Source organism: Juglans microcarpa x Juglans regia, chromosome 4D (assembly GCF_004785595.1).
Source record: "Juglans microcarpa x Juglans regia isolate MS1-56 chromosome 4D, Jm3101_v1.0, whole genome shotgun sequence".
NCBI lineage: Eukaryota > Viridiplantae > Streptophyta > Magnoliopsida > Fagales > Juglandaceae > Juglans > Juglans microcarpa x Juglans regia.
In genome coordinates, this window is record NC_054600.1 from 28,861,640 (window position 1) to 28,875,026 (window position 13,387).

Sequence of the window (13,387 nt, forward strand, 5' to 3'; positions counted from 1 at the left end):
AGTAGATTTTTCCTATTAACAAGTGTTCATCACTTCATAACTAATCCATGATTCCATATATAATAGATGGTTTTTATTTTTTATTTTAAAAGTAAAATGTTAATATAACTAATGGTAGTTTCTAACAGTAGTTGGGAATAGTGACTGCAGAGCCATATTTTTAAAAAATATAATTTCATTTAAAAAGTTTAATTTACGTATTATTTATATGATATAATTTAATTTAAAAATAAATTTAAATATTACAAATTAAATTATATAACAGCAATTATATGTGATTACTGACCCACACAACAATTGAATGAGCATACATCTTCGATTTCGAGGATGGAGAAATAAAAATAAAAACCATCATCCTCATGTATCTAACCAACTTATTATAGCAGTACTAATTATGTTCACACATTAATTTTATTTATTTATTTTTCATCATTTTTTATTATATAATGATGTTTATTATGAAATAAATAATCTATACATTAGCCGATTTAAAATCTATACACCTCACACTCTACATGCAAACTGAATTTACTAACAAGTAAACCGGTTTTGCCCTCACCCGCCCACCCCACGCCCACGCCCACGCCGAAGTCTCTCCTCTATCTTCATTGATCTTCACGCCGAATCTCGCCTCTCTACCTATTGTCAATCTCGAGCGACTTTTCGAGCTTCAGATTCAAGTAACCCATAATGTTTGAAAATTCGCTTTTTTAATGACAACTAGAAGCACTTGCTCGAGCTCTAGAGCAGTAAAAGAGAAACAAACGGAAAACATTTCTTAAATAATTTTCTACATTATAAAATTGTAAAACTTTATAATTGCAAACGCAAAATTATGGAACCTATAAATTTTTGAATACCTGAGTGAATGCAAAGAACAAAGAACAACAGGAAAAAAAAAAAAGGAGTTGTTCTTTTCCTTTCCTTAAAAATCCCCATTACATTTTACATACGAATAAATCAAATCACCAACACTTTCTAAAGAATTTGGAATCCAAAAAAATGGAAATCGAGAAATAAATCAAAGTAGAACTTAAAAAAAGAAAACCCATCGAATAGAATCCCATCAATCTGTACAGTATACATAACTACCAAAGAATTAAACTGATCAATGTATCAAAGAATCGTGTTAGTATTTTTTTTAATAATATTTATTTCTTATCGTTGCTCGTCTTCACTTATTTGTCTTCTACGTTATCTTTAACGGGCTTGTAATGAAGTTATCGTTACTTTGGATATTAACTTGGCTTGAAGACTTATTAAAGTTGTTAACGTTGGCTCATTTAATTCTGAGTCCGTTAATTGTTTAATATCTCGGTTGCTCTATTTTTAATGAGCTATTTTACGCATGAGCAGATTCGCGAATCAATTTATGTATTAATATTGACGTGAGTTATTTTGATTGTAATTAAAAAAAATAAAACTCAAAAAAATAAAAAAAAGTTCATAACACGTGTCTTTCATGTTCAGGTGACATTGCTTTATCGACAGAATTGATTCATCCATTATGAAAAATTTTCAATTCAATATTGTAATATCTTAGGTCGAGTATTATAAGAGAATAAATGAAATCTAGTCGTTGCGCTCTTTATAGTAATTTCAAGAGATTTTAAAACTATAATATTGGCTAATTTTTTTGAAGTATATGGCAATAAAATAATAGAATATGCATAATCAACAAAGTAAATGTTAATAATTAAAAAGACTAGCCATTCACGCCAGAACGAGGAGAGAATTCCCAATTATATATGCAAGTGATTCAAGGAAGACTGTAGATTAATGCTGTTTGTTTGGATTCCAAGAAAGTGGCTGAGATTTTTATGTTTATAAAATGTATTGCTTTCCCCTTTAAAGTAAGATACGTTGTTGGATTCATTTCTTGAAATAGAAATAGCCTCCCTTTCTGTAGCAACTAGCAAATGTCCCCCCATCACGCTGCTTTTGTCTCCAAAAACCAATCAATTCACGTGCAAATGGACCTTAATTTTAAACTAGGAAATCCACCAATCAAGAAGTAACAAAATGTCCTCCAACTTGTAGGGTCACTAACCCACATTAGCATATAATGGCCAATAAAATTAAAGTCTTTCTAATATTAAAATAGTGATTAATTAACAAGGGCATAATCGGCAGTTTAATTTTATTAATCTTTATTTGTACGATTGAGGACCGCATTCGATTCTTTTTTAATTTTTAATGCCGAAAATGGGAAACTGATAACTGATAACTGGCACTGAATTAAGTCCATAACGTGAAGATTCTTTGTTGTAGACTGAATAATGCTCCAGAAACCACCGTCCTTTACTCCTTTATTTTATTTTGGTTATATTAATTATTATTTATTGGGCTCATACAGCCTTACGACATGTTTATGATAGGCTGTAAACAAATTGTACTATGCCACGTTGATATTTATTGTAGAATATATTAATATTTTATTATTTTATGTGTACTTTCACGAGCTCTCTCTCTGTTTTTTTAGAGCACAATTTGCTCTAAATATCAATTCTCATTATATGCTCCAAAAGATCGAATACCCCCGGGTAGGGTGTAAATAATTTAGTCCGGGCCAACAAAACCACGTAATTTTCATCATAAATCATAAATGATGGAGATCCATCACCGGCCAGACCGGACCGATTTACAATCCTATCCACAGGTTTGTTTACGGTGATCATCTCTATTAAATTTTATTTCAAACAAAATATGTTACAGTAAAATTGTTATGATACAATATAAATAATAATTTTTTTATCAACTTAATTTTTTAAAAAAATATTAATTTCATATAATATTAGAGTACAAGTCATGGATTTAAACTCTTACTTTACACTCTATTCTATTTAATTAAATACTAATATATTAGACTCACTCATTAAGAGAGAATTTGGGCCACACATAAAAGGAATATAAAAACATAATTTTATATGGTACTAGACTAGAAGTCCAGAGCTTGCACTATATTTCAATACGTTTAATTAAAATATTTCATACGCTATATAGTTATTAATAAATATACTTACAAATAGATTTATGTCATCGTTCTTATTAGTAAATGAAATGAAATGCCCTACTCAAATTCCATTTCAATCAAGCCCATCAATATTGACCGATATGCAAACATTACCACTAAAATCACAGGACAAACCCAAACCCAAACCCAAACCCAACATCAACATGTGTAAATTTGATGATTTTTAGACTCCACGAGACATGCATAAAGCAAAGCAGCCATGGGAATTAGTTTTTAGATCAAAGAGAGATGAAAAGAACTGTTCCTTTCAGTATTCCTCACGATCAAAACGAGCATGGTCTAAACCAAACTAGCCATGGTCAAATTATGTACATAAAAAAAAAAAAAAAATCTTAATTTATACGAACAAAGACGTTAGAAAAAAGAAAAAGAAGTGGATGATGTCCAAAGACGACGTCACAAACACCGAAAAGCACAGGGGATATATAGACAGAACCGAGGGAGGGAGGGACATGTAGTTTACGAAGCCAAAGGTGTTATTATTAGCCAAACTGCCTTTACAGCATGGACTACAAACTGTACATCAACCCCCATCAACCGTCACATGCCGTCGTATTAAAAAATAAACTCAACAAAAAGACGAAGAAGACTCCAGACTGATAAATATATATTTATTTGACGGCTGAGATCTGCCCGATCCAACCATAATTAATTTTCGATTTTCGACGCTGAAAGTCCTCAACTTCCCACCAATAAAACCAATACCGGTACTCCCGTTTCCTTTTTTTCATCACGAGTAACGTTATATATTTGTATTTTTATTTATAAGATTCATTTTATTTTTATTTTTTAAATTTAAATTTTAAATTTTATGATTTTCAGGCATATAATCAAATGTGAAAAAATAAGTTTTTTTTTTTTTTTAACATTTTTACGTACAAGCATTTTTCTTTCTAAGTTCGATTCTAGCTCATCTAGCCTACTCACGATGCGCATTGCGCACATCCTGTGCCTTAATACTACGTGTCGCAAGTCCCTCGTCCTAAAGTTAACGTGTGCTCTCGCTACAAAAGGTGCGCATCCACACTCCCTGCGCCCGTTAGTTCCTCTTTCTTATTTTTTTGTTAATTCGATTTCCCACCGATTCGATTCGTTCTCTTCGGTCCCCCTGCTTAAAATACACACCCAACGTCACAGTGCGCTTCCTTCTCTTCCTCTTCCAAACCACCGCCTTTTGCTATCCAATAGGCAGCGTTTCTACTCTCTCTTCTTCCAGTCTCAAGCTGTTGGCTCCGAGATCGCGTTTGAAGTCGGGCTCAGAAAGAGAAGAAAAAAATTCGTTGTTTTTGAAAGTGGAGTTTAGTTTTTGTTTCTTTGTAGTGAAGCAAAGTTCTGGAGGATTTGGTGGTTCTGTTGATGGTCCGTTTGGATTTTGGAGGAGGAACGCGTGCTTACTTCCGTACGTTCGTACGTACCTGTGACTTGAAACTTGAAGACTGCGAAAGAGATTCACAGGGATTGCCGTTCAGTCGGGTTTCCATTTCCTTTGATACGCAAGGTAGAGAGAGAGAGCCAACGAAGTGTGCGCGTGAGTAGGTGCGAGTTTGTGAACACGTGAAAGAATGCCTCACAAAACGACTTACTTCTTCCCCAGGCAATTCCCGGACCGGAGTTTCGAGCCGTTTTCGTCCGAGCAACTATTGGATCACGAGCAGAAGAAGAAAGTCACCGGCTCCGCATGTACAAGCAAAGAAACCTTTAACATCGAAAGCGACCCAAAGTCATCTAAGGGCGGGTCGTTCACGATCGCCAAGAAGGACATCTCAGCTGTATCCGATCTTTTCACGCGCGGCGAAAGGTTCCAAACCAAGAAGCAGCAATTTGCGGCCTTTTGTGACTGGTTGGTTGAGAGAAAGGAGGAGCAGTACTCTCATGTGAAGTCGTCGTCGAGGGCTTTGAGGTTGTCACGTGACGAGGAGGACCGAGAGCTTTTGCTTCCCCATGACACGGAGCCCGTGAAGGATCGGGCTATTGACAGGAATTTCGATCGCCAGGTCTCACTGCCGAGGCTCTCCAGTGTGGGTAGCAGCTATGCAGGGAGTTTGTTTTCCGGGACGACGACGTTGGATGGCAATTTTTCCAGCAATAACGTTAAGGACTCGACCACGACTACGAGGCAAGAGGAGGAGGAGGAGGTGGTGGTGGTGGTGGAGACACGTGGGGATAGCTTGGCGAGGAGGGTGAGGGAGAGTCACTATCTGCAGCTTACTCTTGCTAGGAGGCTTGCTTCTCAAGCCAGTCTCACTTGTGAGCCCTTGCTTATGGTTGAGGGTGGACCGGTGCTGGCTTCGGATGCGGAAACTGTTTCATATCGTCTCTGGGTACTCTCTCTAGGCCTCGCATGCATGCAAACCCGTTATTAATTTTCACATTGAGCTCCTATCTAGAATTTATATACTGCTTCATTCCATCTACTTAGCCATGGAGCCTTACAAATATATTGCTATATATACTATAAAGTTAATTACCTGTGATCATTGTGAGTTACTTAATAACGCTTTTAACTTTTATTCAATTAGCTAGCTCTACCGCTATTTGGAATGTTTTAAGCGTTTAACTTCCTCTAAATCATCTTTCAACGAATGTGAGTTTGCCTGTTGTTCAGGTTAGTGGTTGCTTGTCTTACACTGACAAGATATCAGACGGTTTCTATAACATATTGGGAATGAATCCGTATCTGTGGCTGATGTGTAATGATGTGGAGGAAGGTAGGCGGCTGCCACCATTGATGTCGCTTAAAGCAATTGACCCCAGTGAAACTTCTATGGAGGTGGTGCTTGTTGATAGACGTGGAGACTCTCGCCTTAAGGAACTTGAAGATAAAGCTCAAGAATTGTATTGTGCTTCAGAGAATACCTTAATGTTGGTGGAGAAGCTAGGCAAACTTGTTGCTATCTACATGGGGTAGGTTTCGCCCTTTTTTTTTTTGTTGGGGGGGGGGGGGGGGGGGGGGGGGGGGGGGGGGGGGGGGGTTGGGTGGGGGGGAGGCGCTGGTAAATTTGAACAATGAAGATGGTTTATTGGCTTATGTATTTTAAGTGATTCAAATTTTCCCAATTTTTAAGGGGCACTTTTCCAGTGGAGCAAGGAGATATCCACATGCGCTGGAAATTAGTTAGCGAGAGATTGAGGGAATTTCAGCAATGCATTGTGCTCCCTATTGGCAGTCTTTCTATCGGACTTTGCAGGCATCGTGCCATTCTTTTCAAGGTGATGGAATGCACCATGCAGTTAGGTTCACTAATTTGACTTCTTTTTTATTTATTTTTTTAATAAAGTCGCAAGTTCACTTAACTGGTTTTGAGAAGTCTCTCCCACACTAAATATAGATGGGTTCATTGTTGTAATTCTCTTTTGGACGTGGTATTCAGAAGAAGTTACCAGTTGGCAGGTTTGAAGGTTAAAGTTATGCAAGCTTAATCATTGTTCTGAGTCCTTGTGCCTGGGATCCATGCATAACTTTAATCATTGTTCTGAGTCCTTGTGCCTGGGATCCTTGAGATTTTGAACTTCGCTTGGATAGTGAGACCAATGGTGTCTGATTGCCTAGTAATTCTGTAGTTTTGTTACACAGTGCATGTTTCTGGTCAAATAGTGTAACATACCAGTTTCTTCACATTATGTGTTTAGAGTGGCATTGAACAGCTGAGTCCAATATGTTGTATTATCAGAAAGGCAGAGCCAGTTAACTCCTGTGGCGTGCAGATAAGGTTGTATTTTATGCTAAACACTATGCATTGAATATGGTATCTGTTATTCAGTGTCGTTGAGGTTTCTGTGATCACATTTATTTCTATTGTATGTGTTCAGATGACAGCTTCTTTGATCACATATGTTTCTAATGGATATTTTCAGATTAAAATTTTGCTCTCTTTAAAACTATTTTTTATCAGCAAAATGTATAAAGTACAATACAAAATTACTTTTGGCCACGTACGTTTTTTGTTCTCTTTCTCAGTTTTGGTGGGGACATGAGTGTAATGATGGCTGGATCATTCTTCAAGTTCAAATTAGGAGACATAATTAATCTGTGTCTTGTTTTTTTTTGGAGTGGGGGGTAATAATACAGATTACTGAATGGGTGGTATATTTTTCCCCTACAGAAATTGGCAGACTACATAGGTTTGCCATGCCGCATAGCTCGAGGTTGCAAGTACTGTGCAGCTGATCATCGCTCTTCTTGCCTTGTCAAAGTAGAGGACAACAAACAGTCCTCAAGGTTTGACACATTATCTGCTCTTCCATGTCTCATTTCTTGCGAATAAAATTTGAAGGTTCATTAAAATCCAAAATGGCCACAAGATGATTAGGCATATTAATTTCTTCCAAATATGGCAATTAGAAATTCAATTCGTTCCTTGAGCCATATCGTTTTGTTTGGCTAAACAATTCTGACCTCAACATTGGTCATTCTCAAGTTTGTGCACTTATGTTTGCTATCTTCAACCCAATGATGGTGTATCATGTTTGATAGATGCGTACTCATTATTAAGGTGTATCATGTTTGATGCTCTACCAGCTTGAACTTTGTTATTTGGCTATTATTTTTGTATTAGGTTGCATTACGTTTGGACTCCAATAAATGCTTGATATGAGGGTAGTTTGTATGGCATTTTCCTATACCATTCCATGCCTTATTGTTTTATGTTGTATTTTTTGACAGGGAGTATGTAGTTGATCTAGTTGGGCAACCAGGAAATGTTCATGGTCCAGATTCCTCAATCAATGGAGGATCACTTTGTTCAATGCCTTCACCATTTCAAAGTTCTCATCTAAAAGAATCCCATCAACCTTACATGGATAGTGCATCATCTTGTCAAATTATGAATTCAGATCACATGCGTGCTCCTCCCATAAATCCTCTGTTTTCAGGTGTGATACATTTTGCGTACCTTGGACCCTTTTTTTGCTATTGGTTTTTGTTCTTTTTACATTAAGGGCCAAAGGATAACTCATTGAATTGAGGTGAAGGCGTCAATGTAACTATATCGATACATTGAGATGTCTTGGTCCAGATAACTTCAACCGGGGAAAGATTTAAGGATTTGCAATACAATACAAATCCTGTAGACAAAACCTTCATTAAAATGATTATGAAATGTAACTTAAAATAACGAGATTGTGACGCATGCAAACAACATGTATAATATGTGTGCATGTACCTTGAACTCTATCCTTCTCAGGTTAAATCCTATGCTAAAAACTTGCTGTTTTGAAGTCTGGATCTGATGTTGTTTCTCTTGTTTGTTTATTTTTAAATCGGATTTTGATGTTTTGCCCTCTGAAAGTGGTGCGGCTGAAATGGTTTCAAACATCTGAACATTGTGCACAACCTGTGTGCATGTACCTTGAACTATATATTCTTCTCTGGTTAAACCCTCGGCTAAAAACTTTCTGCTGTGTTCACCATGAAAATCTGGATTTGTTGTTGTTCCCGTTGCTTTCTACTTGACCATTAAACTTTTGAGTTTTTACACTCTGAAAGAGGTGGCTGAAATGGTTCCAATTTTCTTTTTGTTGGTGTTAGAACCTGTCTGTGGTATGAAATCTCCTCCAGTTGTCTTTTGGCTGGACTAATGTATTATATCCTTAAATTTTCATCGCTCCGTTCTTAGTTAGGTATAAATGGCTGTATTGCAATCATGAAATAACTGAAAGCATGGATTCTTTGTGCATTACTCTTGAGATTTTTCTACTACGTCGAAACAAGACAGCCCGTTTCATTATTTTCTAATATGAGATGTCTGAGTATGTATCCAATAATATGGCAAGCCTACATAGCAAATGTTGTCTGTCGAGATCGATGATCAATTCCTTGCAGGTTTTGGGGAAGAAGGCCCACAAATGATGGAATCATCTCTAACACCTGTTGAGTTGGAAGGGAATGCTGCTGAAGGTTGCATACTTCGGAGTCCCATTTTACCATTTTGCCAGGGAAATGTTTCAAAATCTCAGGATTCTGTTCCTGAGGCATTGCTACACGAATATTCCAGGCTTGGTGAAGACAAAGTGGTCCTACAATCAATTTGCAAAGAAGATATTTTTGAATCTGGAAATCCAGTCATAGGGAACAGCACCAACCAACCTATGATTAGCTTATCAAACCAGTTGGTTATGAAGGAGGTCGATAGTAGACTTGAAAGTCGAGGGAGATTCCCTGCTGTAACCATCCCAGAATACTTGAATCTCGAACCGTCTCTTGCAATGGACTGGCTTGAGATATCATGGGATGAGTTGCATATTAAGGAGCGTGTTGGCGCTGGTACTTCCTCTACTTCTTGATCAGACATATTTTGCATTTCTCTAGCATTTTAAAAATGACATTTCTTCAAGTATGAAATTCTCAAGTATTATAATCCTGTTCTCCTTGCAGGGTCATTCGGGACCGTGCATCGTGCTGAATGGCATGGATCGGTGAGTATTTTGTACCATGTGATTTGGTAATCGATATATAACTTTGTGGAGTATCAATTAAGGTTTGATTCTGATGGAGAGTGCGCTGATGCATTGACTCTTTATGTTTTATCTATGGACGCATAAATTAGTGTTATTATATAGCATTTTGCTGTCATTCTGTTTTATTAATTTTGAAGCGTGTCCAATCTATGATGTTTTCAAATCCTTGAAATATTTTATTTTGAATCTTAATTTTCTTTACCGCCCCCCCCCCCCCCCCCCACCAAAAAAAAAAAAAAAAAAAAAAAGAAGAAAAGAAAATGTTCTTTTTGTATATTGTAATGCCATTTTTTGTCTCCATTAAGTAATATACATATCGCCTGCACAACTGCAGGATGTAGCAGTCAAGGTTCTTACCATGCAGGATTTTGAAGATGATCAATTGAAGGAGTTTCTAAGAGAGGTATGTACGTGGTAACCAAAGAGTTTCAGATACCATAAACCTATACTGGGTGATGAGGTTGTTTGAGTCAAAATTTAAGGCTTTTTTTTTTGGGGGGGGGGTTCTATCTTTTTATTAACTATTTATTGTGTCTTGGACTCTTGAATGTGTTGTTCACCATTCGGTGTCTTTACATCGCTGCTTTGACATAAGGTCATTATTTGAAGCGAGTGATAGCTGTTCATGTGATCCAAAATTGCAATCTTTTATCTTGACACATTTGATAATCCTGGGATTTTTTGTTGATTTTGCTCCAATACATTCAACATGTGGATGCCATTGGGGATTTTATGTTTCAAATACCAGCAAGACTAATGTCTACTTATACCTTTCACCTTTGATATGTTCTCGCTAAATGCATTCCAGGTTTACTGGCTATTGTATTGATATGAGAATATAGAAAAATGATAAAGAAACAACTCTTTCACAACTTTTATACAACTCAATAATAAAGTAGTCTACTTATACCTTTCACCTTTGATATGTTCTCGCTAAATGCATTCCAGGTTTACTGGCTATTGTATTGATACGAGAATATAGAAAAATGATAAAGAAACAACTCTTTCACAACTTTTATACAACTCAATAATAAAGTAGTAATTTTTTGGGAATTACTTTTGACTTTTGCTTTAATTTGATGTGTTTAAACTTTGAAAAAATTAATTTTTTTATAAAGTTGTGAATTGATTGTGAATGGATTGTGGTTGTATCAGTTCTCAAGAGTACAATATTTTGATAGATTTTAGCCTCTCAAGATAGGTATATTCGATTTGTTAGGTGTAAAATCTGCATGCATTTTCTTGTGTGTCCACGACTTATAAAATGAGCAGATGATAACTGGATAAACAAGTAAGTTATATTATAAATGGTAAAGATTTAATTTTTCAGATTGTTTTCAGGTGGCAATAATGAAACGTGTAAGGCATCCAAATGTGGTTCTCTTCATGGGTGCAGTGACAAAGCGTCCACATCTGTCAATAGTAACAGAATATCTGCCTAGGTTTTAATTCTCTCTCTCTCCCCTTTTTTTTGAAGCAAGTTGCATAATTGATGTTCATTGACGATTCCTCATTCTGTTTTGGAACAGGGGTAGTCTATACCGCCTCATACACAGGCCAGCTTCTGGTGAACTAACCGATAAAAGGAGGAGGTTGCGCATGGCATTGGATGTGGTCTGTACTAGTTATTATTTACCATTTTAGCTGCTAATAGTGCTTGCTGTTAACAAGAATTTATGTCTCTATACTGGATGCAGGCCAAGGGGGTCAATTATCTCCATTGTCTTAGCCCTCCTATCGTGCATTGGGATCTTAAATCTCCAAATTTATTGGTGGATAAAAATTGGACAGTAAAGGTATAATGACAAATGAATGGATGCTTTCTTTTTTCAGAATTCTAATTTCTCTAGGTGTGGTTACATAACTAAGTTCTTGCATTTTTGCTCAGGTATGCGATTTTGGTTTGTCCAGATTCAAAGCGAACACTTTCATCTCATCGAAGTCTGTTGCTGGAACTGTAAGCCTCTCTCTCACTAGCAATATTAACTGTTTGAAAATCTCTCATACCTTTACAAATAACCCTGGCGTGCTCTATTCAGTTCCTTACTTTTGGGGAACAGATTTTGCCTCATATACTTGGAATATGGGGAAGCAAATTCTCAACCCCAGAAGTATAAAAAAAAAAAAAGGTAGAAATGTTGGCATTATTTCCTTGTAAAGAATCAGCAAATTTATTCACAATGCTTAGCCTTTAGAATCTTCATCCCAGTCGTTATGAATTTTCACCCTCATCAACTCTATTGCTCATTATCTTCTCTGTTGAAAGTCGGATAATTTGGTCAAAATTTTGCAGGTTGAAATTTTTTGCAGTGCATCAGTCAACATGTAACACTCTTGCTTTTATTTTCAGCCTGAGTGGATGGCTCCAGAGTTCCTTCGTGGAGAGCCCTCGAATGAGAAGTCTGATGTTTACAGTTTTGGAGTGATCCTGTGGGAGCTTGTAACCATGCAACAACCTTGGAGTGGACTTAGCCCTGCACAGGTAATCTATGAGGATCAAGATCAGCTATAGAGTTTACTTTTGAACGTTTGTTTCTGCTTTTGACCCGTTAATCTTCGGTATCAGTAATCATTTTTGTGGTTATCAACATCAACACAACACCTGCCACACATTGAATTTGATCGTGCACACTTTCAGGTTGTTGGAGCTGTTGCTTTCCAAAACAGAAGGCCAGCTATCCCTCAGAATGTCTCCCCAGTGTTGGCTTCCCTAATTGAATCATGCTGGGCTGAGTAAGTGTGCCTGAAGCCACTAGCCAATTTCTAGTATTTCAATCATATTTTAAATTTTTAAAAGGGAAGTGCCTTGTCTTGTTGAAATTTCCGGATTTGAGTTTTTAATTAATTTCTTAGGAATACACAAGAACATCACTGCATGGCATCATGCCAAACATGCAGCTTATCCTACAAAGCATGCCTAGCTTGCACTCTTAACCTTGTACACAACGTGGGAGTCTTGTATGCCATCATATCGACATGTCATTGGCTTCCGAGTAGCGAATATAACACGAAACAAAATTTAATATTCATATAAGAATTTGGCCAATATAATGCTTGACATAATTTTGCATGCATTTACACTTAATCTTTTGGAAGTTCGGGAATGCATTTTGTCCAGTGAATTGTTAATTTGAAAATCTTGGTTGAATTCTAACGGGTTTCTTACTTTGCTTGGCAGTGATTCTGTTCAGCGCCCATCTTTTGCTACTATAGTTCAATCCCTGAAGAAGTTGCTTAAGTCTCCAGTGCAGTTAATACAGATGGGTGGGAACGTAACCTAGCCAGGGGGTACTCCACCCAATGTCACTCCATAATATATATATCAATATGAAACATTCTCCAATACCCCAAGCTGCTTTGGAGTCGAATAACCAAATAGATTCAACCTTTTTGGTGGTTGACAACTATATCTAGCTGCGTTGCTAGTCTAACCCATTCCAAAAAAAAGAGAGGCAATTATACCCACCAAGCTGAAACCTTTACATAAGATGCAGAGAAGTGTCTTCTGCATTTACAATGGGTTTTTGAGTGGGGACAGCCTTTATCTTATTAATCTCACTTCTCATTCGAATTCGGGAATTAACTAAATAGGTATGCAGTAATCTCTTTGTTGTGGCATGCTAGCTGCGTCTGGAATCAGTATGTTCTCGCATCATGCTCTTTGCTGTGTTTTGACGTTGTAATAATGCAATCGAGTACTTCCTTCCTTCCTAACTACCTACCAAGATTGAAGGCAATGGAATCTGCTAAAATTTACTTTTTCTTTGTAAGTTGTGCTTCTGATGCTGTTTGGTTTGCCATCTAACAGTACCTAGTTTTGCAGAGCATATTTTCCATATTTTCACTACAAAACACTGTACGTGGAAGCAATTGATTAGCTGTTACAATCGTAGAAAT

At 36.8% G+C, this 13,387-nt stretch overlaps 1 protein-coding gene across 1 annotated transcript; it reads left to right on the forward strand.

The window, feature by feature from the left end:
- Nucleotides 1–4,041: 4,041 nt before the first annotated feature.
- On the forward strand, nucleotides 4,042–12,797 carry LOC121259703 (serine/threonine-protein kinase CTR1). Its single transcript, XM_041161418.1, has 15 exons — nucleotides 4,042–5,355; nucleotides 5,640–5,938; nucleotides 6,100–6,244; nucleotides 7,138–7,253; nucleotides 7,698–7,906; nucleotides 8,856–9,296; nucleotides 9,408–9,448; nucleotides 9,825–9,893; nucleotides 10,832–10,932; nucleotides 11,020–11,104; nucleotides 11,188–11,286; nucleotides 11,379–11,447; nucleotides 11,841–11,972; nucleotides 12,129–12,223; nucleotides 12,669–12,797. The coding sequence occupies exons 1-15, from the start codon at nucleotides 4,597–4,599 to the stop codon at nucleotides 12,769–12,771; spliced, it is 2,763 nt and encodes a 920-aa protein (XP_041017352.1). The 5' UTR covers nucleotides 4,042–4,596; the 3' UTR covers nucleotides 12,772–12,797.
- The last annotated feature ends 590 nt before the right edge of the window (nucleotides 12,798–13,387 follow it).